The sequence below is a fragment of the Gymnoscopelus braueri genome (assembly GCF_963280865.1).
Source record: "Gymnoscopelus braueri genome assembly, chromosome: 9".
Classification (NCBI taxonomy): Eukaryota; Metazoa; Chordata; class Actinopteri; order Myctophiformes; family Myctophidae; genus Gymnoscopelus; species Gymnoscopelus braueri.
In genome coordinates, this window is record NC_137610.1 from 35,755,361 (window position 1) to 35,783,107 (window position 27,747).

General features: G+C 40.5%; 1 protein-coding gene across 2 annotated transcripts in view; it reads left to right on the plus strand.

Moving 5' to 3' along the window:
- far1 (fatty acyl CoA reductase 1) overlaps positions 1 to 27,747 on the plus strand; it is a 42,836-nt gene that overhangs the window by 3,135 nt on the left and 11,954 nt on the right. The window contains exons 2-11 of one of the 2 annotated variants that reach the window (XM_080437952.1): positions 10,840 to 11,111; positions 14,168 to 14,291; positions 15,620 to 15,736; positions 16,674 to 16,849; positions 18,559 to 18,738; positions 21,007 to 21,184; positions 21,421 to 21,465; positions 21,715 to 21,842; positions 23,466 to 23,533; positions 24,864 to 25,035. In XM_080437952.1, coding sequence (XP_080294078.1) covers positions 14,220 to 14,291; positions 15,620 to 15,736; positions 16,674 to 16,849; positions 18,559 to 18,738; positions 21,007 to 21,184; positions 21,421 to 21,465; positions 21,715 to 21,842; positions 23,466 to 23,533; positions 24,864 to 25,035 — 1,136 coding nt within the window. In that variant the 5' untranslated portion in view covers positions 10,840 to 11,111; positions 14,168 to 14,219. The remainder of the gene's footprint in view (positions 1 to 10,839; positions 11,112 to 14,167; positions 14,292 to 15,619; positions 15,737 to 16,673; positions 16,850 to 18,558; positions 18,739 to 21,006; positions 21,185 to 21,420; positions 21,466 to 21,714; positions 21,843 to 23,465; positions 23,534 to 24,863; positions 25,036 to 27,747) is intronic. The other variant, XM_080437951.1, reaches the window with a different exon arrangement.

Genomic DNA, 27,747 nt, shown 5'->3' on the forward strand with positions numbered 1-27,747 from the left:
ATACTGTACTCTACATGCAGTAGTTTATCCCATTGCCTCAAATTGTTGCCTGTGCATCATGGCGTTGGCAAAGCCAAAAGGTGTTTAAATTGGTATACAAAAGTGCCAGATACAGATTGATCTGTTGTGTTTAAAGAATGAAACCTGAATAGTGAATAGGCCTATGTCTAAACAGAATTAGGAGAATAAGAACCTACACATTAGGAGTTTTAAAAATCATTGAAGTATCAATGCAGTCGGTTTGCCAGTATTCAAGTGTTTGATCTTGATCAGCATTGTTCCTCTGAGGGTATTTATGCCAGATCTCAAAAAGTCTCTCATCCATTAGAAACAAACCTTTTAACGGACAGCAGGAGTCCAAGTGCCCTTTCCATTGATTTTAATGTGTGTGTGGTGCAGACTGCGGTTAACCTCCATTTGTTACCGTGCATATATGAAAAAGGATTTTCTCCCTTGGCTGTGGCAGCTTTCAGGGACAGCTCAGATGAATGGTAGCATGCCAGCCTGGTACTCACTTCAGTGAATAAACTGCAGATATCAGAAAACGTCTTGGTTTAATAAAAGTTTGTAGTCTTCCAGACAGTATATCAACTAGTGTTGCCGAATAATTTGTCACTAGTGAGTGACACACAGAATAAAATATTGCCTTTACCTGTTTCACTCTGTCCCACTTATATATTACACTTAAACATAAATAAACTGCCCTAGTTCAGAAAATCACAAATGGTACATGTGAAGGATGGCAAAAGCTCCAGAAATTATTTTTAGAATTCACTCAAGTCTTGAATGAGATGCTTGCAAAGTGTAGACAGGCGCATCATCCTTTTCAGAGCTATGTACATAGGTAGGTAGGTATTGTATCACTGGAACCTGCAATGCCACAATAGTTTGTAATGGCTCGAAGATGGTAATACCCAGGCAATGAAGTGCAGTAACAGTAATAGTATATAAACATGTTTTTCAGACATGATTTTTGAGGCCTTTGCTCAGGTCACTGTTCTGTTTGTCTATGGACTATATGAAACGCAGCAATGTTGTTTCTTATGACATTTTGTGACTAAAATGTCCTATAGGTTTAGCAGATGAGATTGAGTTTTGTTGCTAAGACAGCAATTTGAGTAATTGGCATAAACATTTGGAAATGGCTATAATGTTTCTTTCTTCTAGTTAACTTAGAATGATGCTAGACATCAAAGTCTATGCCTTTTCCCCTGTTTTTTTTTGTTTGTTGTCAAAACCAGGAAATGGCTGTTTTAACTTCTTGTCAATTTAGAAAAGTGAACTTAGAGTCAAAGTCTCTGTTTTGATACCCAGAAATGTCAAAATCAAAAATTACCTGCTACTGTAAATTTGACACGCTCACAATGCTCCACGAATACCCATGATGAATACCAGAGTGAAAATCATGGAGGAGTTCCAGAAGCACTGGTCCCTTGAAAAAGAATCAGCAAATCCTGTACAATATCATGAATGCACAGGTGGTCCAGTCAGACCCAGTCTATCCTAAGTCTACCCTTGCTGGGGCACCCAGCCTCTCCTAATTGCTGACACTGATGTATTTGTCCTGTTACTGTACTGGGGGGTTTGTCTGATGTTCGGTCAGTAGTGCAGATAGAGAAGTGGGATGGCACTTGGCACATCATCCTGGACATGTAGTAAATGCCACTAGCAGGGCATTGGGTGACAAATGTCAGGGAGGTTTTCCTGGGGATGTGACACAATCTCCTTCTCCTACCACTGTGGAAAGGGCAAGGCATCTGCACCGAAAGTACCATGCCAGGCGCCATTACAGTACTCGGGGGGTACAGTACCTGATGCCCCTCACAGTGACCTAAAAGATAGCAGGAAGACCCCCTTCCAACTGATATAAACATGGTCTTGCACATACTGCTTGTTCACCTCTGGTTCATTTTGTGGAAGGCTGCGGATCAGAGGGTGCCACCTCCACAGGCCAGATACATCACTATTCACTACATTCAGGTGGGAACTTGCTAAAGGAGGGCCTGTCATGCCCGCTGGTTCCGCCCAGGCAGTGGCGCCAGTTAATTAGTTTGACGTCACCAGCTGCAGCACATTGAAGGCCTGCAGCCAAATAACTTCAGCTGCCATGCTGCCAGTCTCAGTTGCACTGGCTATTGCAAGTGTGAAGGAGGTGAAATCCGCTGCTGCAACGCATTCAGAATACATGAAAATGAAGGCAAAGATGAGGAGGCTGAAGGGAATGAGGAAACGTTGTTTCCTGGAGTCACTGGGTGTTTCGGGTCTTGCAACAGACACCCTCCTCCAGACAACCCGACCGAGGCTGATCAGACCCTGGCCTGTGTCCAAGTGGCATGCTACAGCCCCCACTGTCTCTTGAGGCGAGAAAGAGACAGTGCTAATTGAGGGTTAGGGTTTAGGCTGGCAGGTGAGATGTTAACAGCAAGTGTTGGCGACACTAGGAGGCTCTAGGCACTGTTGGTTGACTCCGGGCCTGGCTCCTGGCTTGATAATATACTACATGTGCAAGTTACCCAACACGCAACTCTTAGCACCCAAGTTGAATTTCATCCCCATGGCCTATAGATGACATTTCAATCATAAAGGTTAATAAGAAACCCCATTACTTAATCAAAGCAATTTCCAGCAGACTTAACAAAGCAATCCCTTAATCTGCAGAATTAAGGGGCGAGTGTCTGTTCATGGTTGCTTGCAGCGCACTTAAAAATGTGTGTGTGTTTATGTATTAGTTTTAGGCCATCTATCTACTTTTTTTCTGTAGTCCTCAGTTAGTAGTATACTGGGCAAGATTAATATATTACAAAATATGTCTGCAATATATTTATAGTATAATATCCTAAATTGAATTTTCATTTTTGGTGATTAAACTGTGCTATTGAATATTTTATTAGGCAAAAATAAATTAAACGTCACAATTACATTTATAATACTTTGTCTAAAAGATCCGTCCAAAAAAAGTCCTTGCGCTCTTGTTTCCATTGAGGTGTCCATCGTTTTGGTGACAACCAGGGCCGCACCAAGGGTTTTTTTTTTTTTTTTTTTAATGAACAGAATCACATTTATTAAGAGTTATAAAAAGAAATAACCGCAAATAACCACCAAAAACTCGGAAATATCCGCCCAAAACCGCATTTCTCCCGCACGGCTCTGGTGACAACGCAGGTGATTTCCTTGACTTTGTCTTTCTTTTGTATGCTGTTCTCAAGCCAGTGTGCAGCTTGGTTGTGTAGTCAGTCACACAGCCTATAGGACAGGTAGGTTTACAGCTGGACTTGGCATACTGGGTCATGCCGCAAATGGTGCATCTGCAGCATTGGTCAGAGACTGAGCTGTACAGGGGCCCCGGTCCACAGGGGCCCATAATTACAGCTACATTAACATGAGACCTTGTGTCACTGATGTCTCTTTGAGACTCAGGGAGAAGCAGATGAGCATCATTGAAATGTGTACTGTATACTGCAGTAGTTGAGAGTAATGCAGGGTGATTATAACTCAAAAGTGATCATATCTCTATGTTTATGGACCAGATTTATGATATGCGTCTATATTGTGACTTTTTTACTTTCAAATTGATATTGTTGTTGTTATCGTCAGTATTATGATGATGATCTGTTGGAGAATTCAATAGACTTATTTAAGCCCAGCCCTAATTTAAGGAGAAGGGAAATCTGTCATTCTTTTTCTTCTAATCAGTACAAACTCAAAACTCCACATGATCGGAACTCAATTCACTTTGGCCTAAGTGTACTGGGGGGGGGGGGGGGGGGGGGCACTTTGTGTGTTCTGAATAGATTGGATAGATACTTGTATTTGAACTTGGAAGTTGAACAGCAAGTTTAGTGTGACGTGCAGTCATGCACTGCTGGTCTGCTTGCATGAAAAGCTGAATAACTGGTTTAACTGAAACACCTGAGCACTGGCAGACAGGATTACCAAATCCCAGGGGACGCCCCTGACTTGAGGTTGAGATCAACATACTGTAATTACAGTATGATCCTATCTGATTGTTGGGGCTTTCAACTCTGCAGCGTAGGCCTAGTTCTTAGTTTTTTTGTTTCTTGGTTTTAAAATTATACTCTTGTTTTGCTGCACTAGTAGGATCGTCAAACAAAAGTTGCATGGATTAAAGTTCTCAGTCGCCACGACTGATTTCAGTCATTTGGATTACATAGAAGCCAGCATGTCTTATATGGAAGCATGTTGCGCAGCGAAAATAGCCGATCTACAAGCTCGTAGATAGGTTATTTTCTTTAGATTAGAGCATTTGAAGTGGTCCAACTAGCATTAGAAGCATTTTACATAAAACCCCAATGGTCTCGGATATTTCATAAGAGCAAAGGTTAAAGCCTCAATCTGTGATTTCTTCACCTGGTTGGCAGTATGTAGAACAGCATGGAACAACATCACTTTAACATCATAATTGTCTTTCGGCCTGGCGAGAGAGTATATTTTGCCCCCTGTCCGTCCGTCCGTGTGTGTGTGTGTCCGTCCGTCCTGTCTGTGTGTTAGCAGCTAATCTCCGGCACCGTTGGCCTGGTTGCTGCGAAACTGTGCACACCCACTCCCTGGATGCCAATTCAGAACCTCTGCACCACATTTTTCACATGGGCCTGTTATAGCGCCACCTGGAGGCCGATGTGCAAAACCCATTTTTCCCATTACTCCTACAGCTTTTAATTAAACGTCATGCAAATCGGTACAGTATCTCTATAGTTATGTGATCAACCCGGATCTGTTCAATTTCCCATATTCCATCCTCATTGGCTAAGGTTGGCTTCCATTGGTGAGTTTTGAACAAACTGCCTCAAATCATGAACGCAGCTTGCCATTTCCATAAAATTGCACACGCACATTCCCACTAGGCCGAGGAAGAAATGCCACTTAAAACTTTTCAAATCAGCCTCATGGTGGCGCTATTACAGGCCAATTTGCATTTTTAACTATAACTGCACCGATCTGCGTGAAACTTTGCACGCACACTCCCTAGAGGCCAAGGAAAAACATCTGGACTGCATTTGTCACCTCTGCTTTTTACAGCGCCACCAGGAGACCGACTTATGTCAAATACATTTTTGGATATTAATCCATCAGATTTTATCCAAACATCACGCAAATCGATACGCAGTATCACTATAGTCATGTGATCAAGACGCATCTGTCCGATATTTCATATTCCACCCTGATTGGCTAAGTTTGTAGGATTGGTCCGTATTGAACAAAATGTCTCAAATCATGAACGCGGCGTGCGATTTCCGTGAAAAATTGCACGCACATTCCCACTAGGCCGCGGAAGAAATGCCAACCTTTTCACATTGCCCTGTTATAGCGCTACCAGCAGGTCTACTTTAGCAAAACACATTTTTGCAACAATATTCTATTCCAATTGAGGTGTTTACATGAGCATTTCTATTCTGAATGAATTCATCCATTCATTCATTCCGAATAGAAGTGTATTCATTCCGAATAAAACTGTCCATGTAACTGCAGCCATTGTAAAGCCCTTTGGATAAAGGTGCTATATACTGTAAATGCACAATTTTTATGTACTTTGGCACTTTCTCAAAATAATGTTCTCATTCTGACCTTGCCCACACTGAGTGTAATGGAAGTAGAGTATGCAATTACCAGCTGTCCGTAGCAAGACCACTTTGGTAGAGGTTTGGGTTGTGTAGTTACCTTGCCATGATGTAACTCCAAAGGTGGACAAGAAATCAAAAATAATTGCTCCATTGATTAGAAATTGATAATTCAAAATATGCTCCTCATTGACTTACATTGTACGGTAAAACAGCTCTCAAAGTCACTCTTTTAGCACATAAATGAACACAAACAAAGTTGATTCAGACAATATAGAGCATCACCAAACCCAGTACTGTTTTTTCTTTTTATAAAAATGTTAACTTCCTGTTGATTTTGCTATTTTATTAAGAAGAAAACCTGGACTGGATTCGCGGATCCGGATCTTCAAATAGTAAAATCAGCAGGAAGTTAATATTTTTTATTTAAAAAAAATGCAGTACTGGGTTTGGTGATGTTCTATATTGTCTGAATCAGCTTTGTTCGTGTTCGTTTACGTGCTTAAAGTGTGACTTTGAGAGCTGTTTTACCGTACAATGTAAGTCAATGAGGAGCAAATTTTGAATTATCAATTTCTAATCAATGGAGCAATTATTTTTTATTTCTTGTCCACCTTTGGAGTTACATCATGGCAAGGTAAATACACAACCCAAACCTCTACCAAATAGTCAGGGGATATTAGCAGAAAGATTTCCAATCTTGGAATAAATTCCTTACCAAAAAAAATCTTCACCAATGTGTTTGTAAAGGTGTCTAGTAACACATCTCACAAAGACTGAAATTCAGTTTCCCTAGGAGAATTTTTGACAGCTGCTGAAAGTTGGGGTACCCACCATTTCCCTGCAGGGCAAAAAAAAAAAAAAAATTAATTCTGTTTTAAGTAGCATGTGAGGGGTCAAACTAGGGTGTTTTTATGATTCTGAATCCATTGCAAGCATTTGTTTTGCACCAAAACCACTCCTTGGGCTAAAAACAGCCCAATCTCAATGGGCTTTTTACACAAAAAGTATACCTGGACAAGGATGGCTATGGCCGTTTTTAGCCCAAGGAGTGGTTTTGGTGCAAAACAAATGCTTGCAATGGATTCAGAATCATAAAAACACCCTAGTTTGACCCCTCACATGCTACTTAAAACAGAATTAAAATTAGATTTTTTTTGCCCTGCATGGAAATGCAGGGAAATGGTGGGTACCCCAACTTTCAGCAGCTGTCAAAAATTCTCCTAGGGAAACTGAATTTCAGTCTTTGTGAGATGTGTTACTAGACACCTTTACAAACACATTGGTGAAGATTTTTTTGTAAGGAATTTATTCCAAGATAGGAAATCTTTCTGCTAATATCCCCTGACTAAAAGTGGTCTTGCCCTTTAAGATATGCTCATAACCCAAAGCAAGACTTTAGTGTGGAAATGTGGTATTTCTGTTTGTTGTTGAGAAAACATAGGCTGCTGCTTTCAAACTTTAGTGTTATCTGCTTTCTGTTATATTGACATTGTACTTGAGTAAATGTACTTAGTTACTTTACACCACTGGTTATTGTTCAGTGTTATTACTCTGAACCCTCAGCATCACTATCACACAGCAGCAACCTCATTGCAGTGTACAAGTAAGCTAAGGCCAACGGCCCCATACCACCAACTCTGTCCTAGTGACTCTCAATAGGCTTGAATGCATGCTCTGCTTGTCTGCTTTCACGTGGTTGTTCTTGATTTAAATTCTCATTGAGCTGATAGGTGGCGCAATGGTTGGACCCCCCCTCCCCCCAGTGAGGCCTGGCTTAGTTGAAAGGGTCAGGGCATGTGTCCATCCAAAAAGACTGTCTGCCAAATGTATCATTTGGAAATATCTCACCCTTGTCATCAAAATAAGGTGCCAAAGTTCATAGACAGTCTTATCTTTTGAGCCAAGTAGAGCCAAAGAGCAACACTTTGGTACTAACAACTGCCAGATGTGTTCACGTATACTGAATGAGCTTAATCTATGATGAAAATCAAGGTTTGAGGATGTTGCGGTTTCAGTCAATTTCAATAATTTACATAACAGACAGACAAAAGAACCCAGAGTCAATGTCATAGAACGAAATTGAAAATTATTTTAATAATAGTGCAATGTGCAATAAAAGAACATGTTTGAATCTCTAGAATCTTGAGTCTTGTTTCCTGTGTGTTCCTGTATTAGATGAGATATTGAGATTGTGTCTTTTTTTTTTTTTTTTTTTTTTTTATTTACCCAGGGTAGTAGCTGAGCACAAGTGCTCATTTTCAGCAACGCCCTGCACATAGAAACACACAGACAGACAGACACATTAAAACCTGGGAGCTGACTAGTACATCCACAGTCTTATACTGTTGGCCACTAAGCAGCTCCACTGGAGCAGTTGGGGTTCAGTGCCTTGCTCAAGGGCACTTCAGCGGTGTTGGGGAAGTGGTGAACATTCACTTCCCCACCCAGATTTTTCCTACCGGTCCGGGGATTAGAACCGGCAACCTTCCGGCAACGAGGGCGCTCCTCTAACCTTTAGGCCACCACTGCCCTAACTGAAAATCTCCACGTATGTCAAAATGCCATTAGCCCATCCCATTATGTTGAAACTCAAATTCAACCTATGACTTTATTTGAGCAATTAGCTCTCGTCATGATGGCCGTTGGATAAATGTCCAATCCTGCAGACGTGAAAGATGCCACTTGAGCTGTGGGGACTAAATGGTGAAATATTGGAAGGGACATTTCTGAGCTTAACAACTTGAACCCTAGCATCCCTATTCTTGGAAAACATTTGCCGAAAATAGCACATCTGCAAGTGTCATGTTGCGACATGTTGTGAGCTTGAAGATTGGCTAGTTTTGGCAAAGAGATTTGTTGTAGAGGGAGGAAAAGAGTGGACCAAGAGCCATTAGTACATTAGTTTACCAAGTATAGATCAGTGGTTATCAAACTTTTTCATAACCCTGACCCCAAATTGATATGCCGCAGACCCCCATCTGAAAAGGTTTTGTGCCAGGGACCCACAGAAGAGAAGATTTGTGTTAAACAATTCAAATGTATGCTAAATATTCCAATACTTTAGCTCGCCTTCTATTTTCACTACTTCTTAAAGGGTTTATTTGATTTTATTATTTATGGAAGTCATTTGATTTTATTTATGAAATACTTTTGAAATATGTTTTTTTTTTAAAGGGGATATTTACTCGCGACCCATATAAATTGGTCCACGACCCAGACATGGGTCCCGACCTTACTTTTAACTCTATGGTCCCGACTCCCGACCCTAAAGTGCAGAGACTGTTGTCTCTCATTGTGAGATAAATATCAAAAACCTGACTCTCAAAATGTCCTTTAAGTTTCTTGGCAAAATCCCTATTACCTTACTTCAAACCAAAATGTCTTTCACTATTCCTAAATAGCAAACACAGAATACCTTAATACTCTTAAACACACAGTGGGCCCACACACGTGCACGCACACATACACACCAAAAAAACGTTGCAGGCCTGATCGTGGTGATGGTGGAGCGATGGGGCGATGGGTGACTGAATCCTTGAAGTCCTTGTTGACAAACGAGCGCACAAAAGTCTACTCACAGTTCTTGTTCAGTTCTGTAGAATAGTTTGTGAGGTGATAATGTTTGTTAGGTGAAGCAAACAGCAGGAAGGTACAATCCTCATCAGGAATACACACTTTTACACTCACTTAAGACTTTTTATAACTCAAACATGTCATACAAACTGCTAGAAATAGGCACTGTGCCTCAGAGCAGCAGCAGGCTTCAACTTGGCTTCTGGTATCATCCAACCTGTGTCAGCTCAAACACTCAGGTCCTACAGGTGATACTGTTCAGCAATCATCCCCCTGTTTTATAATCTCTCTCCTCTCCCCACTCTTCCAATTGAGAAGTCCCCAATCAGCACACACCACTTGATCATACATCACACAGAATGAAAAACATCATAGACAAACACATCAATTACCTCGTTAACTACTACTAGTTTACTCTTTGCTCCGTAAACCCAGCAACACTGGCACACCTGTTTTACATGACTACTCGTTAATGGGTTTTTTCCACTGTCTCTCCAATGAATTTAACCTTTTAACACACCATGAAATGCATTTTTAAAATAAGTTTTTTACCAAAACCTATTTATTGTCTCCGCCAGGCCGAAAGGCATGGCGAGAGAGTATGTTTTGCCCCCTGTCCGTCCGTCCGTCCGTCCGTCCGTCATTCTGTCTGTGGACAGCTAATCTCCGGCACCGTTGGCTTGCTCGCAGTGAAACTGTGCACACACACTCCCTGGATGCCACAGCAGAACCTCTGCCCCAAATTTTTCACATGAGCCTTTTATAGCGCCACCAGGAGGCCCATTTATGCAAAACATATTTTTTGACAGTACTCCTACCGATTTTGTCCAAAAATCCCGTAAATCGGTACACAGTATCTCTATAGTCATTAAACGAAACGGGTCTTTCAGATTTTTCATATACCATCCTGATTGGCTAGAAATGGCTTTCAAAGTTTGCAGGAGTGCTCCGTTTTGAACAAAATGCCTCGAATCATGAATGCAATTTCCTTGAAATTTTGCATGCATATTCCCACTATGCCGAGGAAGAAATGCCACTTGAAAATGTTCAAATCAGCCTCATGGTGGCGCTATAACAGGCCCATTCGTGTTTTTACCTATAACTGCACCGATCTGTGTAAAACTTTGTAAGCGCACTCCCTAGGGTCAAGGAAAAACCCGTGCCCTGCATTTTTCACATCTGCCTTTTAGAGCGCCACCAGGAGGCCGACTTATGTAAAACACATTTTTGTATATTACTCCTTCCGATTTGATAAAAATTTCACGCAAATCGGTACACATGATCTCTATAGTCATGTGATCAAGATGTGTTTGATTTTTCACATTCCATCCTGATTGGCTAAGATTGACATCTAAAGTTTGCAGTAGTGGCTTGTTTTGAACAAAATGCCTCAAATCATGAATGCAGTGTCTGATTGCCGTGCAAGGCCTAAGAAGAAATGGCACCCTTTTCACATTGGCCTATTATAGCGCCACCAGGAGGCCACAATAACCTACCTGACCTGGCGGAGACCTGTGCTCCGAGGAGCACTTTTTCTAGTTTAGAGATCTCTTTATCACGGACAACTATTTATTAAAGGCATACATTTGTAACTTAGTCAACTGTTTTAGAATGACTTAAACTAAATGTATTAGAATAGGGCTAAGGGCATGAACTAACCACTGGGCTACACCCTCCCCCTTCTTAGATTTTGATGTCCTCATCAAATGACGTGGCACTAGCCCATTTGCAGCTCCTTCCTCTTCATTGTACAATCAGTACATCTTGCCATGGGGTGACACCACACAGTGTGACAAAGTCTGTCTGGATCCAAGTAGGTACTGCACTGTACCAGCGCTCCTTTACTCAGTGTGGACCAGGATTGAGTGGAAGGTTTTCCCAACTCAGTATAACTGAAACGATCAACGGGTCTTCTCTCCCTCCGTGGGAGTCTCTGTGAGGATTCTTCAGTCTCAACAGGTAACTGAGGGTTATCAATTCCTTCTTCCCCTTCTAGACTTGTGTCCTCCACATGGTCTAAGGCAGGGGTAACCAACCAGTCGATTACGATCTACCGGTAGATCATCAAAGCCTTCTAAGTCGATCGCGGGGTGGGCCCGGTGGCAGACGGGCAGCCATCACAATTTGTGTAGCGTAGACTAGAGCAGTGCGTCCAAGGCAGTGTTGCCAAGTCTGCTTATTATAAGCTACTTTGGGCTTGTTTTTCTGTAAAGTAGCTTGAATATATTGGGGGTCCTTGACATGAAAATGTTTGAACCACTGCTCTAAAACAACATTCGACAATAAAGTTTGACTGAACTGCCCTAGTCGCTTATTTTGGACTTCTTTTCATAGACCTGGTTGCTTGTTTCTCTCACAAAATCTGGCAACGCTGGTCGAAGGGTAGCCATGCGTCGTTGTTTTCCTGTACATTCCGCGCACACATAATTCAACTCGCGGGTCGCGCTCAAGAAATAACGAGCGCAGTCTCGTATCTGTGCAAATATATGGTCATGGATGCATTTTTGTCATTTGAACAGAATATCTGTAAATGTGAAAATTCTGAGAAATTGAGAACTGAGAAACTAAATATTGTGCATTGAAGAGAAGAAATCTGTAAAAGCAATTTATTTCATGTCCTTTGTGTTTTGTTTTATTTAAAAATAACTCGACAAAGAAGTTTATTTGTATTTCTAATACGTTTTTCTTAATATTTAGGCATTTATTATATAACTATCATCTTTATTCTTATTTAAACTACTAGTCTTTGTGTGGATGTATGCACATGCATTGAGCCTGTCAGAAATTGCAATCGTGACAAGTGTTTTTTTTAACATATTTTAGTGGTAGATCACGGCTTACAATTGGAAATAAAATGTGCTCTTGGGCTTGAAAAGGTTGGTTACCACTGGTCTAAGGGGACTGAACCAGCTATAGGTTCCACATCAGGGGCTATAGGTTCTATTGCCCTGGCATCTCCCATATCCTCATCTAGAGGAAGTGTAGCTTGAGACTCATCAATTACAGGATGGACCTCCTGAACAGGAGGTTCGGGTAGTGTCAAAGACTCATTCCCTGTCTCATGGTCTCCATCCATAACTCGTGGTTGCGACATGTCCATGTCCTCATCCTCCGAGTCTGATGATGTAATATCTGCTAACTCAGATCTCTCATCACTGTGTTCTGTCTGGGTCACTGGCTGTTTGCCATGTGACCTTGTCACAGACTTTTGAGCAGGCTCAGGTTCATCGGTGTCGGCTGGGAGTCGAACCAAGTATCCAATTGGCAGCAGGTGATTTCGGTGTACTGTTTTCACTTTTCCAGTTCCTCTTTCCGGCTTTAAATAGCCGATCTGCAAGCTCTCAATGCGTCGAGCTTGTAGATAGGCTATTTTCGGTTATTTTATTTTTTAGATTGGAGCATTTGAAGTGGTCCAACTAGCATTAGAAGCATTTTCCATAAAACCCCAATGGTCTCAGATATTTCATAAGAGCAAAGGTTAAAGCCTCAATCTGTGATTTCTTCACCTGGTTGGCAGTATGTAGAACAGCATGGAACAATATCACTAAAACATAATTTCTATAATTGTTTTAATTGTTTAGGAAACAGCGCTAGTGTGGTGGGGGGGGGGGGGGGGGCTCCTTTCACACTATTTCACAAATCACATAATAGGACTTGGCCATACACATTTCTTTTAGTCGTGAGATTTTATGTTGCTTTAATCCATGAAATTGTCATGAACACATTTTCAGTGTGAATGATCAATATGGTCTAGCTTAAGTTTCTGGATCTTCAGTCGGGGCTGTTGTTGGTGGGTTGATGATGTAAAAATAGTCTCTCTAGAAGGTTTATTGTTGTAAATTACAGTATGATTTATTTTATTGATTGCAGGAGAACACAGGGCATTTTGGATTGTGTGATTGCGAACATTCATTCTAGCCTGAGCGCTGCTGCAGTTCTCCATCAATGCAGTTTAACCTCCCAGGCAGTCAGGAATGTGATTTCATCCTGAGACAGATCAGTGCATTCACTAGCCTACAACATAATCGTGCAGAAGTAATCCTGTTTCCTATCTTTAACGGTCATAACCATGATTACAGAGAAGTTAGGTATGCATATTTTGCATCTGTGCTCTGCTATATGAAAAACATTCAGATAGCAGGTGTCGGTTATGGAAATGTCCTGGCCTAAATGTTGGAGCTCCTTGAGTATTAGGCCAAGACTATAGGACAACAGTAGGTACCGGACACCTGCGTAATAGGGTCCCTTACTACCAAATAGTTTTATTCGTCAGTCATAAAGGTCCTTACACACCGGGGCGATTTTTTTCGTGCGAATAATACGCATTTTTTTAAAACCTTATAAAGTCAATGCAAGCGTACATGGCGCGAAAAAGCGTCTTTTAATTATTCGGAACGAGTCCGAATTTTGCGTATATTCGCACATTCGCCGGTGTGTAAGGACCTTAAGAGTAGGAGAGAGACATTTATTTCAGTGGTAGATTGTACCAGTTATCTGATATGTGTGCTGCTATCAGCTTAAGTGGCTGTAACTCAAACACCTTTAGCCAGCTACTAGATAAGAATTTTAGCCAACACCTATAAGATAAGACTGCATTCAGACAAAAACAGTATTTCTAAATATACCTGTATTCCTGACAGTGTAGTTGTCATTAAAATGTGTATTTATATTTTATATACACGCAATATTAATAATAATATTATCTCAAGTACCCAAAGATGCTTAAATTAATCCAACATTCAATCTTAAATTTGAAACAAATGTATTAGCCTTACCAAACCTCTGATTCAAATCAGGCGTAAAATATTGTTGAAATGCACTTCCAATGTTATAGTCTGCTTAAGGCTTACTTCAATGTCAACTGCAATCTTGACTTCATTAACACAACAATGTCCTCTTCATTGTGCTTGATTTCACTTAATTATGAAAAATGAAAAAGTGTTCCTTGTTACAAGCTTCAGCTTGACGATTCTCTCGCATTTTAAGTCCTCACTCTTGTCTGTCTTTCTCTGCAGGTGGTGTGGTGTTGAAGAGGGCTTTAGTCCATTAGTTAGGACTGTCGTCGCCATGGTGAACATCCCAGAATACTATGCGGGAAAGGCTGTGCTGATCACAGGGGCAACAGGCTTCATGGGCAAGGTACTGTACAGTAGGGCAAACGGTCAACAGTACATGATTTATCACACAATACGGGCTACACATTAGTTATGAGGCAAGAAGATGGAAATATGTCTGGAAATAATGCAAAAAAAACTGATTTGGTTTACAAGCAATGCAGTAGCTGTCAAAGTTTTCAGTATCTTGACTTTACAATATGAATCTAGCATTGATCGGGTTGCACACACTGTAAATTCCTGAGTGTTCATATTAACTGTGAGATTGCAAAATGTGGTTTCATTTGTACACTGAGAGTGAAATTAACACTGAGGATTTTACTCTGCACACAGACCCCTGGCATCTGCTGTTTTACAACAATCTTGTCAGAATGCAAGGGGAATGTAAAATGGTTTTCTAAACATTTATTCTAGGTGTCACATGATCCCTTGACTTCAGCCTCATCAGGCTAACTTTCCAAACTCGTTGAAGAGTGGTTTGTATCAGGCGAAGTCTGACCAGTCACTGGTTTAGTTCTGATCTGAATGTAGGGCTGCAACCGTCGATTATTTTCTTAGTGATTATTCTATTGATTACTTAGTGATTAATCAAAAGTGCTTTTATATTTCAACAAATTGATTAACGATTTAATCATTATTTCATATTTGGTCGCACAATAGTGCCGTGCAAAAATAGTGAAAATAGCTAACCTACAAGCTCACTACGTGTCACTATGTAACACTTTGTGAGCTTGTGCAGCTGCTATTTTCCGACCACATCACTCGGACTCGGACATAACCATAAACAAACCGATACGCCCATATATAGGCAGGACCACGGCCACTTCACTTTGACTCTAGCATCGATCTCCAGGCTTTTATTTTCCTTCGCGTTTTGCTCAAAAGGAAAGCCCTGCACCAAGCTGTTGAAATCTCTGGCATAGGAAGTGTGAGTCAACCTTTCATTTCCCCAACCAACCAGAGTGCAGTGGGCGTCGCTCCAAATGTTGAGTCGTTTGGATATGCGGTTGTCCAGAACCGCCTATCCGACCAAGATGTCCACACTTATATAGGCACATATAGATATCCAGTTGTCCAGAACTGCCAATCCAAACAATATGCCCAATTGCCCATATATGGGTATGCCAATATATGGGCATATACTGATGACATCGGGGATCTCCATATATAGGCAGTTGGGCACGAAGGGACACAGACAGACGGGTACGACGGGTTTGACAAAGCCCCAGACACTATGACTCAGACATATTGGTCTTATATAATCGATTAAATCGATTTGTTCGATTAACTGTTGCAGCCCTATTTGAAAGCCAACACTGGTCATCTTCCCTCCAACCCTCCCATTCACTCCAGGTGCTGCTGGAGAAGCTACTGAGGTCCTGCCCCGAGATCAAGATTGCGTACGTGCTAGTCAGACATAAGGCTGGCCAGGATCCTCAGGCTCGCATCGCTGACGTGATCAACTGCAAGGTGAGGAGGAGGAGGGGTGGATGAAGGAAGTTTGGATGGGGGAGAAAGACATGTAGGTGTGGGGGACTGTATACATATGTGAAGCTGTGCAGAGCCCACACTGTTATTGCTCGTATTACTTGCTGAAGTTCTAGGGGAAGGTGTATTTGGAGGGAGAGAAGGAAGGGAAGCTATATGGCTGCGGACAGGGAGGTAGGAATGAAGTTTAGGTAGAACTAAAAGCATGTAAGCCCTCAGGCATGCATGGATGATGTGCCAAACTAGTGCTACTGTACTAGCAAATGAAGAGAGGAGAGAAACAAAGGGGTAGTATGCCAGTTTTGATAGCGAGAATGACGAAGATGACTAATATATTGGGCTAGCTTAATGTAGAAGCTGGTCAAATGGGAGGCGTGGAAGCCTCCACCACGCCTGTGTTCTTTTGTATTGCATTATGCCTACTGTGCACTGCAGCACTTTGGTCAACTCTGTTGTTTTGAAATGTGCTCTATAATTAAAGTTGGATTGGAGCGCAGCTCCAATTCCACACACTGGTGGAATCAAATGCAAAGCACTGAGACTAACTGTGTGTTTGAGTGGACTGTGGGCATGGAATGTGTTAGGAGGAGACGAGGACACTAAGTAACTAGTTTAGGACAGGTGAGAAAACAATTAATGGAACAGTAGGTTGAGAGAATGGAACACTTCTACCTATAGACTAGTTATTTATGTACCTCCATTTGGGCATTCATATTTAAAGTGTGTGTGTGTGTGTGTGTGTGTGTGTGTGTGTGTGTGTGTGTGTGTGTGTGTGTGTGTGTGTGTGTGTGTGTGTGTGTGTGTGTGTGTGTGTGTGTGTGTGTGTGTGTGTGTGTGTGTGTGTGTGTGTGTGTGTGTGTGTGTGTGTGTGTGTGTGTGTGTGTGTGTGTGTGTTTTCTTTGCTATATCATTCTGTTAGTTGTTTGACAGAGTGCGAGATGAGCAGCCAGACTTTGCGGAGAAGATAGTAGCCGTGAACAGTGACCTTACGCTGCCAGAGCTGGGCCTGAGTAAAACGGACCAGGACACTCTGGCTGAAAACGTGAACATCATCTTCCACTGTGCTGCCACCATCCGCTTTAGTGAACCACTCAAGTGAGATTTCCATTCATATCCTCCATTTGTTTGTTCCTGCCTTTCTTGTGACTGTGACTGTGTATGCAGCTAACTGGGGGGGGGGGGGGTTATTCAATAAACATAGCTGCACTAAAATACTTGATAATAAATCAATTTATTTTATTTTATTTTTATCCCATTTATTCCTGCCCGAACATTTCAAGAGTGTTGTGTTCACGTTCCAGTGTCAATTCACCAGAGAACTTTGTACCTTTTATTGTTAGTGTTAAGGGTGTAGGCCACACTTGACAGTTCATGGCATGGTGGTGTTGATGGCTTATGACTGAAGTGGAGTTCGCTATAAAACACTTCTTGTTTCTCCTTGAAATGTCGGAAATGATCACACTTCCTTTTTCTGAGCATAATGCGTAAAGGAAGTTGTGCAAGTGTAACTCCTCTTTACTTACCCATTAAAGGTGCTGTAAGTTATATATATATATATTTTGGTTGAAACCCAATTGTTTTTTTTTAGTTATCAGAGTGTTTAGTAACCAGGGTCTCCTCGTCTCTCCAGCTCTTTAGTATGAATGAAATTGGTATCCTGACCCGGAAATATATTTTCTGTTAACTAAAGAGCTGCAGAGACCCCTGTTACTGAACAAACATGCTAAACTAAAGGTAATGATTACTATGAATATAGAGTTATCTAACAGTTATTTAAACAATAGAAAATATATATCACGTACTTCTTTGCTAAAATTGTATTATGTTTAGCAAAGAAATAGTTATCCAGAGGCCATTTTAAAATAGTTAGCTTTTACTTCTAAAGAAAAAAAGAAAGAAAAAAGCATCTGTGCCATCTAGTGTTGGCCATTCAAAAAATAGCTGATATACAAGCTCACAGCACGTCACTTCGTGCCGCACTACGAGCTTGTAGATCTGATTTTTTTAGAAAAATCTTGAATTTTGTCCAAATATTTGAATGTATAAATGTTTAACTCTAATCTTTGCTTCTGGGGGTCCCTGGAACTAAATATTTTGAGATTGGGGTCCACGGCCAAATACATATCAATTTTGGGGGTCCTTGACATGAACATTTTTGAGAACCACTGATATAGCAACATACTGTAGGACATTTTTAGAAGACATTTTTAGAATCGGCCTCAGGTCTTTATTCATCTTTATTCTTTATTCGGATCCCCATTAGCTTCCGCTGCCGCGGTCGCTAGTCTTAGGTAGGTTACTCTTAACCCACTTTGGGCGGGAACCCCTTTTTGTAACTATACCTTTTAGGACGGGAACCCCTTTTGGGGTTCTTGTTGCTATGTACAGTATATAGCAACATACATTTGTTGTATTCTTTGAATAAATCTTTGTCGTTTTTCTGAAAAATGTGGTCAGGATTTAGAAGGCGTTATTAGATTCGGCCTCAGTTCTAAATGGATGGGTTAAAGACCAAGCTTTAGGTCAGCACGCCATCGTCACAGCAATGAATTGTTTGTACATAAATCACAATAAAAAACAAATACCTACCAGCTTCATTCTGAAAGTATATCATAATGGCAGATGTGTCATACAGTTCTGTTTACACTTTTAAGTCATTAGTTCTGTTTACACTTTTATTTTCAATTGATACAAACGCAATTTGTGGCTGTTGGATAGCAGTCATTCTACATGGTTTCAAATGGTGAACAAAAAAACCCAGCACAAGCAACCATCAAGCGTTAAATCTCTCCATTCCCCTTCAGAGATGCAATGCAGTTGAACGTCCTAGCCACCCAGAAGATGGTGGCACTGGCCCACAGGGTGAAGAACCTGGAGATCTTCCTCCATGTTTCCACAGCGTATGCCCACTGTGACCGTGAGCTCATTGAGGAAGTCATCTACCCTCCTCCTGTAGACTACCGGAAACTCATCGATACCTTGGAGTAAGTTGGCTGTTGCTTTTAATGTGTTGAGAATGCAGTTGGTACAGTTGATCTGATTGATCCAAGCTCGACTTTGTTGGCTTAAAGTTCCATGTCCAATTAAGACAAATGTGGGGACACAGGGATGTGGTTTGGATGAAACTATCGATTATCTTCTTAGCGATTATTCTATATAACTTTAATAAAAAAGTTTATGAGTGCAGTTTGGGGTGTACTTTTTAAATAATGAATTAAATTGATTAGTCTGATGAACTACTTAAGACTTATTTTACACATGGGCGTACAACAGTGTCAAGCACACAACGCATGCGACACGTGAGCATGTAGATCGGCTATTATTATTTTTTGTTCAAGGTTTTTTTATTTTATATTTTCACATACAGGTCTATAACAAAGGGCATACAAAAACAGTGAATGTATGTTACCCCTCCCACCCCCCCAAAGTTCCCACTCCGAAAGAGCCACAACCCTGGTATCTCATTGTACCATTCAAACAAAGGACAATACAAACAAGACACAATTGCAATGAAAAACGAAAACTAAAATAAATAAAGTATACACAGTGGAATATATATATTATTAAAGAAAGATCGGCTATTTTTTAAAATGGATTTTATTAAAATCAATTATTGATTCAATAAATGTGTTTGATTAACTGTTGCACCCCTACGATGTGGTGTTTTGCACAGATAAATGCTTAAAAATGATTCTGAATTTTAAGTGTGGTCGACTGATAATAATTTAATTCAGGGACAAATTGGTTGGATAGTTTGTGTTAATTGAAACTACTGGTCATTTTTAAGGCCAGTCCACACCAATGCAACTCCTTGCGACTGCCATTTGGGATAATGGTTGCAAGGAGTTGCGTCGCGAATCATTGGTGTGGACTTGCCTTTATTGTCAGCAGTTTTCCATCTCAAAATTCAATGTATATTTGAAAATATTGATGATTGCATTTCAGGTGATCCAAAATTAATAATTTTGAAATGGAGACCATACAGACTATTGAAATTATACAACACAACAAGTTTCTCACTCAAATGGTTGCCAGTCTTGCCAGACCATCCTTTCATGCCATTTGATGATGGTAAAGAAAACAAAATAGGTTTTCCAGATATCACCATCTGTTGGGCTTGAGTGTGACGTGACTATTAATTATCTGTGCATTTGCACTTTAATAAGTTGGACGTTTGCTTTAATTAACACGTCAGTTTACATATTCTATTCCTATCGATTGCTAGCAGCACTACTGTTAAATGTAAATCCTTAAGGATTATCTAGATTAACGTCAGTCAATACACTAGTCCTTCCATCTGAGCTGTTGCAGTATGGTAAATGGCTGCTTAGCAGAACTTAAATTGGAAAAGAGCCGACGTTGACCATAGAGCTGGATTAAAGCATTAGAGCAGCAGCAGCAGCATTTAGGCAGTGATTTAGTTCAATAGTGGTAGAAAGTTAGCCTTTAAAGGATCATTGTGCAGTACAGATAGAATGAACGTATTCTATCTTTTGAGGCGATTGCTGGAGGGGCCTCTCAACCTGATGGCGTTGCTGTGGAAGGGAAGTGTGGAACATTGTTCTGGGAAATAGCAGACATACCTTTGTGTTGTTGGAAAGTTACTTGCATGTTGCAGATTTACTTGCTTGGTAATAAATAGTTATACTGAGGGACTGAGTAAAATGCAATCGGACGACCACGGTATAGATAAGAAAGTCCTATTTATTCATGACTTGGTTAGTGATTGAATGAAGCACTAACTACGTAAGAGTTCTTCATTGTTGGGTAGGTCAAATACCTGTGGCCTTCAAATAAATAGACATTGACATTGCTAAGCTAAGCCTATACATTAACTAGCCCTTCAGCTACAATATGGAAATTCCATTTAGCGTGGCTGACTGTGCCTTTAAGTTGTGTGTACAAAAAGCTTACCTATTGCATTCAAACTCTGAAGGCTGGTCATTCTGTTCTGTAAGCCACAGATGAAAGTGATCCCTTTTGTTTCTGTATGGCATAAAAATTGCCTGTTGTATGATAATGCACGTTCTCCTTCCAAGATTAGACACTTCAAACCAGATATATTGATTTCCAGAGTAATGTTTAGGCGAAGACTAATGTGGATAAGAATTTGCTACTAATGTTACAGAAGAAATGAAGTTATGCCATGGTATAACTCTCATTCCATACGTGCCTTTCTTTACATTTAGAAGACATTTGTAGATGCGTACACGGATTGAATGGGTTAAGCAATTGTTGTGTGGTTTCTCCAGGTGGCTGGATGACAAGATGGTGGCAGCGCTCACTCCCAAGCTGATTGGAGACCGTCCCAACACCTACACCTTCACAAAGGCCATTGCAGAGTATTTGGTGCAGCAGGAGGCAGGGAACCTCAATGTAGCCATTGTCAGACCATCCATCGTGGGAGCCAGCTGGAAAGAACCCTTCCCTGTCAGTGGTTTAGCCTTTAATCTTATTCAATCATTTTATTTGGGATTTAAGGTGGAAAAAGTATCCTACATATAATTTGTAATTTGAAAGTCAACTACAAAATGCATGATGATGAAAGATAAATTAGGGGAGAGTTGATATAAATTGAGTTTCTAGGGTATGTAGGTGAAATGGAGTATTTAAAATATATTTGTTTAACTGATAGTATTTATTTGATCTTATACTCCTCTTTTTAGGGCTGGATTGATAACTACAACGGACCTAGTGGGATATTCATTGCAGTAAGTGTTCACAACTTTTTTTTTTTTACCAATTTATAAAGCAAAATTCTTAAACATTTTTTGTATGGTACCTGAATTATAGTCATGTAGACTGTTTTTTGGCAGCCGGCCTAAATAAATACTTTTACTCTTGTGGGCATACCAGAGGCGTGTCCCCACTTAACCTTGTTGTAACTCAATTAATAATTTATGACAGACACTTCAACAGGGCGTTTATGTTGACAGTAATTCTCCACACCCCCTCCATAGGCCGGTAAGGGGATCCTGCGTACGATGAAGGCATCGAACGATGCTGTGGCCGACCTGGTTCCTGTGGATGTGGTCATAAACAACACGATAGCTGCGGCTTGGTACTCTGGATCACAAAGAGACAACAGGTTGGTGGGATGCACCGTGCCCCTATAAACACAGATCAGATGTTCTTACCTTGATGACTATGCATACAGTACATCATGTAATTGTTTCAGGGCACTAATAAATATTTTCCTTTTGCTGTGTGTCTCCAAAGTGGGAATTTTTTTGCAAAGTATAAAGCACAGTAGAAGCATAGTGCAGGCATTAAAAGGAATCCCTGGCTAATATGCCTTATATGCCTTAATACTATTATAATTGCCCTTAAGTAAAATAATACATTTTTTTTTTTAAATAAATACAATATTTAAGTTTTTTTTTTATTTTAGTTTTAGTTATAGAGGGCAATTATAATGTATTAAGGCAGGGGTCTTCAACCTTTTCAGGCCAGGGACCCCCAAACTGATGGGGTGATGGAGCAGGGACCCCCTACCTCGTAGGGTAGGGGGTCCACCACATATATCATATATTTATGTATACAATTGTGTTTTATATGAAACAATGGTTGCCTGCTCCTATACAGGTTGTCCCAGTAGTAGCCATGGTTCACATGACTCTCGTCTGTCACAAGCGTCATGACGCTACTTGTTCCTTTTTTTTTAAAGATTTTACATACAACCAGTACATCTACATAAACGTTCAGATTTAAAATTTAAAGTGCTGACCCCCCGGCCACGGATGTTACAAGTTAAAGCGCAAGTTTTCTTCCGTAGCCTATTGTTCAATAAAAAGCTTTTTAATCCGATCACCGGCCATTTTCTATTTTTTACATTTTTTGTAATAATATATCATGGTGCAATACACCTCCCAACCGATTTCGGTTTAAATGGCCAGCGATCGGATTGAAAAGCTTTTTATTGAACAATACGGAGGATACGGTTACTTAGACCGTGCGCTTTAACTTGTAACATCCGTGGCCGTGGGGGGGGGGGGTCGTGGGCAGCACTTTATATTTGAAATCTTTCGGCCTTAACGTTTATGTAGATGTGCTGGTTGTAAATGTAAAATTTAAATATGTCATGTTATGTTTAATGAAAAATTGACATAAAAAAAAAAAGTGTTTAATCAAACAACAATTTCGCGGACCCCCTGCAGTACCTCCGCGGACCCCCTAGGGGTCGCGGACCCCCTGTTGAAGACCTCTGTATTAAGGCATATAAGGCTTTTTAGCCTTTTAACTCCTTTTGTATTTTAACTCTTTCCACCTGGAATTTTCAAATATGTTCAAAAATAGAGAAATTTGCAGATATCACTGTGGGTCGCTAGCTTGTAGATTTTCACAGTGCAAAACACCACCATATGACTAAGTATAAAACAGGGCTTAAGTGGTTAAATGATCCCATTTGGACACTTAAAAATGAGCAGTGTAAAGAATGGACGTAATGGGGTTGATCATCTTGGGATAAATAATTAAAAATGTAGACTAGATGAGTTTAGTCACCCTGATGAAGGCAGTGTTGCCGCAACGTGTTGGTGTATTTTTTATTCGCCAAACTATTTGAGGCTTTTTAATTTTTCCACAAGAGTGCCTTGGTCTCTTCCCTTGTTTGCAAATCAATTTTGTCACCCATTTGTACCAAAGAGCACCTTGTTGGGGATTTTTACTCTCTTTGTTCTATAATGTTGACTACTGTTCTTTCTTTTGACAGACCTAAGAACATCATGGTGTACAACTGCACAACTGGTGGGATCAACCCATTTCACTGGGGTGAAGTCGGTATGCAGTCCCGTCTTATCTTATCCTGGCATAGCTGACTACTCACTGTAAAAGCCTCCAACAATATATGCTCAGATGTTTAAATATAGTCTCTAATGACATACTTAGGTTGTCATCTAGGCTGATGTCTGGGTTACTACCCCCTAGTGTGTTGTTTGTTTGTTTTTTCTTCACCTGCTCATTTGGTTGGTCTCAGGATATACAGGTGTTCCCTAACAACAGAATACATGTTATTCAGAAGCTTTTACAGTCAATTAAGCTTCCTGATGCTGAGTTCATACTAGCCACCCTGGCAACAAAAGCTACAAAATGACCAAGTGTGGCCAGGCACGTTGCTGCTGTTGAAATGTTGATTAATCCAAACTGCGTGAATGAAAAGGGTATAACACAGGGAACTGGTTAACAAGAATATTTAGCTGTTCTTCCTTTTACAGAATGGTGCAGGAATTGTGGGGAGAAAGAAGGGAGTGGGAATATGAAAAACAATATATTGATTAATGCTTCACAGTGTCATTGGAACACTGAAAAAGGTTGAAATTAGCTCAACGTTCTTCTAGCGCCTGTCGAGCATGCAGCGACAGGTGTCAGTTTGTACTGTAGCTTAATGCTGCTGGTTTCCATTGTTTTGTTACCGCTAGTGTGAACAAAGCATGATTGTCTTAACCTCTACAGTACAACCAGATTATGCTAGTACTAATTGTCTAGTTAAATTATATTAAACAATAGTGGAAATATCAAGGATGAAAGAATGTTAATGGAGTGACTTTCAAATGATTTAGGTGCTATTCATTTTCAGCTTTGTACACAAGATGTAGTCATCCTGGAAACTACATTGTAGGAGGGGCCAGGCTTAGAGAGATGGAATATAAGTGAACAGTATTATTTTGTAACTCTGATGGATTGGTGCTTTTCATATTGACAGGTTAAGTTCTATAGAGTTCCTTTTTAAGATGCATACCCATCAAATATCAAGTTATTTCTATACTTTCTAACATGCTGATGGTATCAAAACTGCTGTCCCAGGCTTTGGAGTATCATTTCCAGAGCCTATCAATATTTGTATTGATATGTATTAGTTGTGGACATCCTCAGGATAATCGCTTCATAATGTATTAGTTGTGGACATCCTCAGGATAAGCGCTCCATAAAGATTATTATAGGTTGTGCATGAGTATCAGATTTGTATTTTCCAACAAGTTTAAATGACATTTGATTAAGATTTGTTTCACTATGATCTGGATCAAACTTGTCTTTTCAGAGAAGGGTCAAATTAATTAAACTCTGAAGACTCATATTGACTACTGCTTGAATCCACCCTTTTGTCTCTTAGAGTACCATGTAATATCCACTTTCAAGAGGAACCCCCTCGAGCAGGCCTTCCGCCGGCCCAATGTAAATCTCACGACCAATCGCTTAATCAATCAGTACTGGATTACTGTGAGCCACAAGGCTCCGGCCTTCCTCTATGATCTGTACCTCAGGCTGACGGGACGACAGCCCAGGTAATATCGTCAACGCCGACCCGGGTGTGCGACGCTTCTCCTCTTCTAACGTCAGCCGCTACTGCTTCACTTCTACTGCACTTTGTCTCAGCATAGAAGCCTTAACATCCTAGCTGTGATGTTTTGTGTTCAGGTGGTGTGGGGGCTTAAGGATGTATAGCCCAATTGATTTTCCACCGGAGATCATGGATTGGGTTCTGCCCTCTTAAGTCTCTCCACTTGAAATATCAGTATGTAGGGCTGGGTTTCCAAAACGATCAGTGCTAGGACCATCTTGGTTCTTACAGGATATAGTTCACTAAGATGGACTTAGTGTTGAGATGCTTTTGGGAACCCAGCAGAGCCTCCTGCCCTGTCTCGATTGCTGTTCTATGTATAATGTGTGCTGTGATGTCCTCCTGTGCTGTGTATTTCTCTCCTACAGAGTGCCATATAAACATGAGCTTCAAGACCAACCCGTTAGAGCAGGCTTTCAGAAGGCCCAATATCACTCTGCGATCCAACCCCTTTACCAATCAGTACTGGACGGTGGTCAGCCACACGCTGCCTGCCCTGCTCTATGACGGCTATCTCAGGCTGATGGGTCGCAAGCCCCGGTAAGGTTGTGACTGCCCACACCCTCCCCTGTCTATCAGCCCCCCATCTATATCACCTGTTCCCTCAAACCATTCTGAGGGGCAGAAGAACCACAGATGTTTGCAGTGGTCTTGCTCAACTTCATGACATCGGCTGGACTTGGCCGATAGACGGCCACTGTGTCATACAGCAGGCGTTTCTGTCCAACACCGATTTGAGCGTTTGTTTTAATTTTTACAGCGTGGCTCTGCTGGAGTCTAGCTGTCTCTAGAGTCGGTCTGTGTGTCTGTAGCAAATCTCGCAAAAGCGCTGAACCGACAAGCGCCAGATTTTTCGATTTTTGTTCACACTGCCATTAGGCCCAGAAGTACCTCCACTATTTTGACTTCAATTTGAATAATAACTAGAAAATGTGCTCCTCGGAGCACAAGTCTCCGCCAGCAGACCCGTGCTATTTTAATCAAATGAAATCACTTACCCTATCTTTAACCATAGTTCTCTAGGAATGTTCTAATTTTTACGTAAAATAGAACATGTTACTATATCATAGCAATTATATTATCATAACAATAAGTAATGAGATACAATAAGTAATGAGATACAACCTCTGGCAGGTGAACAGACAATAATATTAATTGTCATAAATGTATTACTGTATTACAAAAATTTAGGGATTCTTTGTCTCTGATTAATTTCATTCTTTCTCTCTGTTTCTTAGCTCTGTTTAATTTCATTCTTTCTCTCTGTTTCTTAGCTTTGGCCTTCTGCGCCTTTGCGTCTTCATCAGGTTTCAGATGCTCATTTGCTGCTTCTTTAGTTTGCATAATGGGAGTTAGTTGCATTGTGTGATCTCAGCCTCTGAGATCACACAATGCATTTTCATATTCCATCCTGATTGGCTAACATTGACATCTAAAGTTTGCAGGAGTGGCCCGTTTTGAACAAAATGCCACAAATCATGAATGCAGCGTCCGATTGTGGTGACACTTTGCACGCACATTCGCACTACATTGAAGAACAAATGCCACCCTTTTAACATTACCCTATTATAGCGCCACCAGGAGGCCAATTTTGCAACACTTTTCTTTTTTATATTACTCCTACAAATTCAAACATCATGCAAATCGGTACACATCAAGGTTATTATAGTTAACTAAAACTAACGAAATAACGAAAACTAAAGGTGAAAAAACATTTCAGTTAACTAAACTAAATAAAAACTAAAAGAAAAAAGAAAAACGATAACTAACTGAAACTGTATTGTGTGTTTACAAAACTAACTAAAACTAACTGAAATTATAGTCAAAATACCCTTAGTTTTCGTTTTTCTCAATATTTATAAGCCTTTTAGATTTAAATTAATTCGATTCATTTCCCCTGCTCAGTTCTACGTCAGTTGCAGTCACCGTTGGTCCGCTCCAAAACACCGTCGCCCCAGGGCAAATCAGGCAGTATTAGAATCACTGGTACGCAAAAAAAATGGGGGTGAGCGTGTTTTGGGGCGAGTTACTCTGGTTGTTTTCGATGTGCATCGTCGCACGTGAGCAGCACTGACTGACTGACTGACTGCACGGCATGCCAGTGCACGTTACTTTATAATGGCGACGGAGAAACAAGTTGGGAGAAATATGGTCCTATATGGGATTTATTTGAATACAACAGCTAGAAAGACAATAACAATTGCCTTGTAGTGCAAACGGGTGATACAATGTGGAGCAATTATCAAGGGGAAAAACCGCACGGACCACGGTGTAAAGTAACTAAGTACATTTACTCAAGTAGCCTACTGTAGCCCACTTAAGTACAATTTTGAGGTACTTTTACTTTACTGGAGTATTTCCAATTTTCTGTATTTTTACTTCTACTCCGCTACATCTCTCAGTGGTAAATATGGTACTTTTACTCCACTACAATTATTTTAAAACTTTAGTTACTTTGTAGGTATTTTGATTATTATTACAAAACATACATTATACCCACTTCATTTCGGCCATTTGAAAATAGCCGATCTACAAGCTCACAATGCTTTGGTGAGCTTGTAGATCTGCTTTTTTCAAAAGATTTGTATACCTTTTATAGCCTACATTTTGAAAACTTGTGAAATGGGACATTCTGCATTATGAGTACTTTTACCTT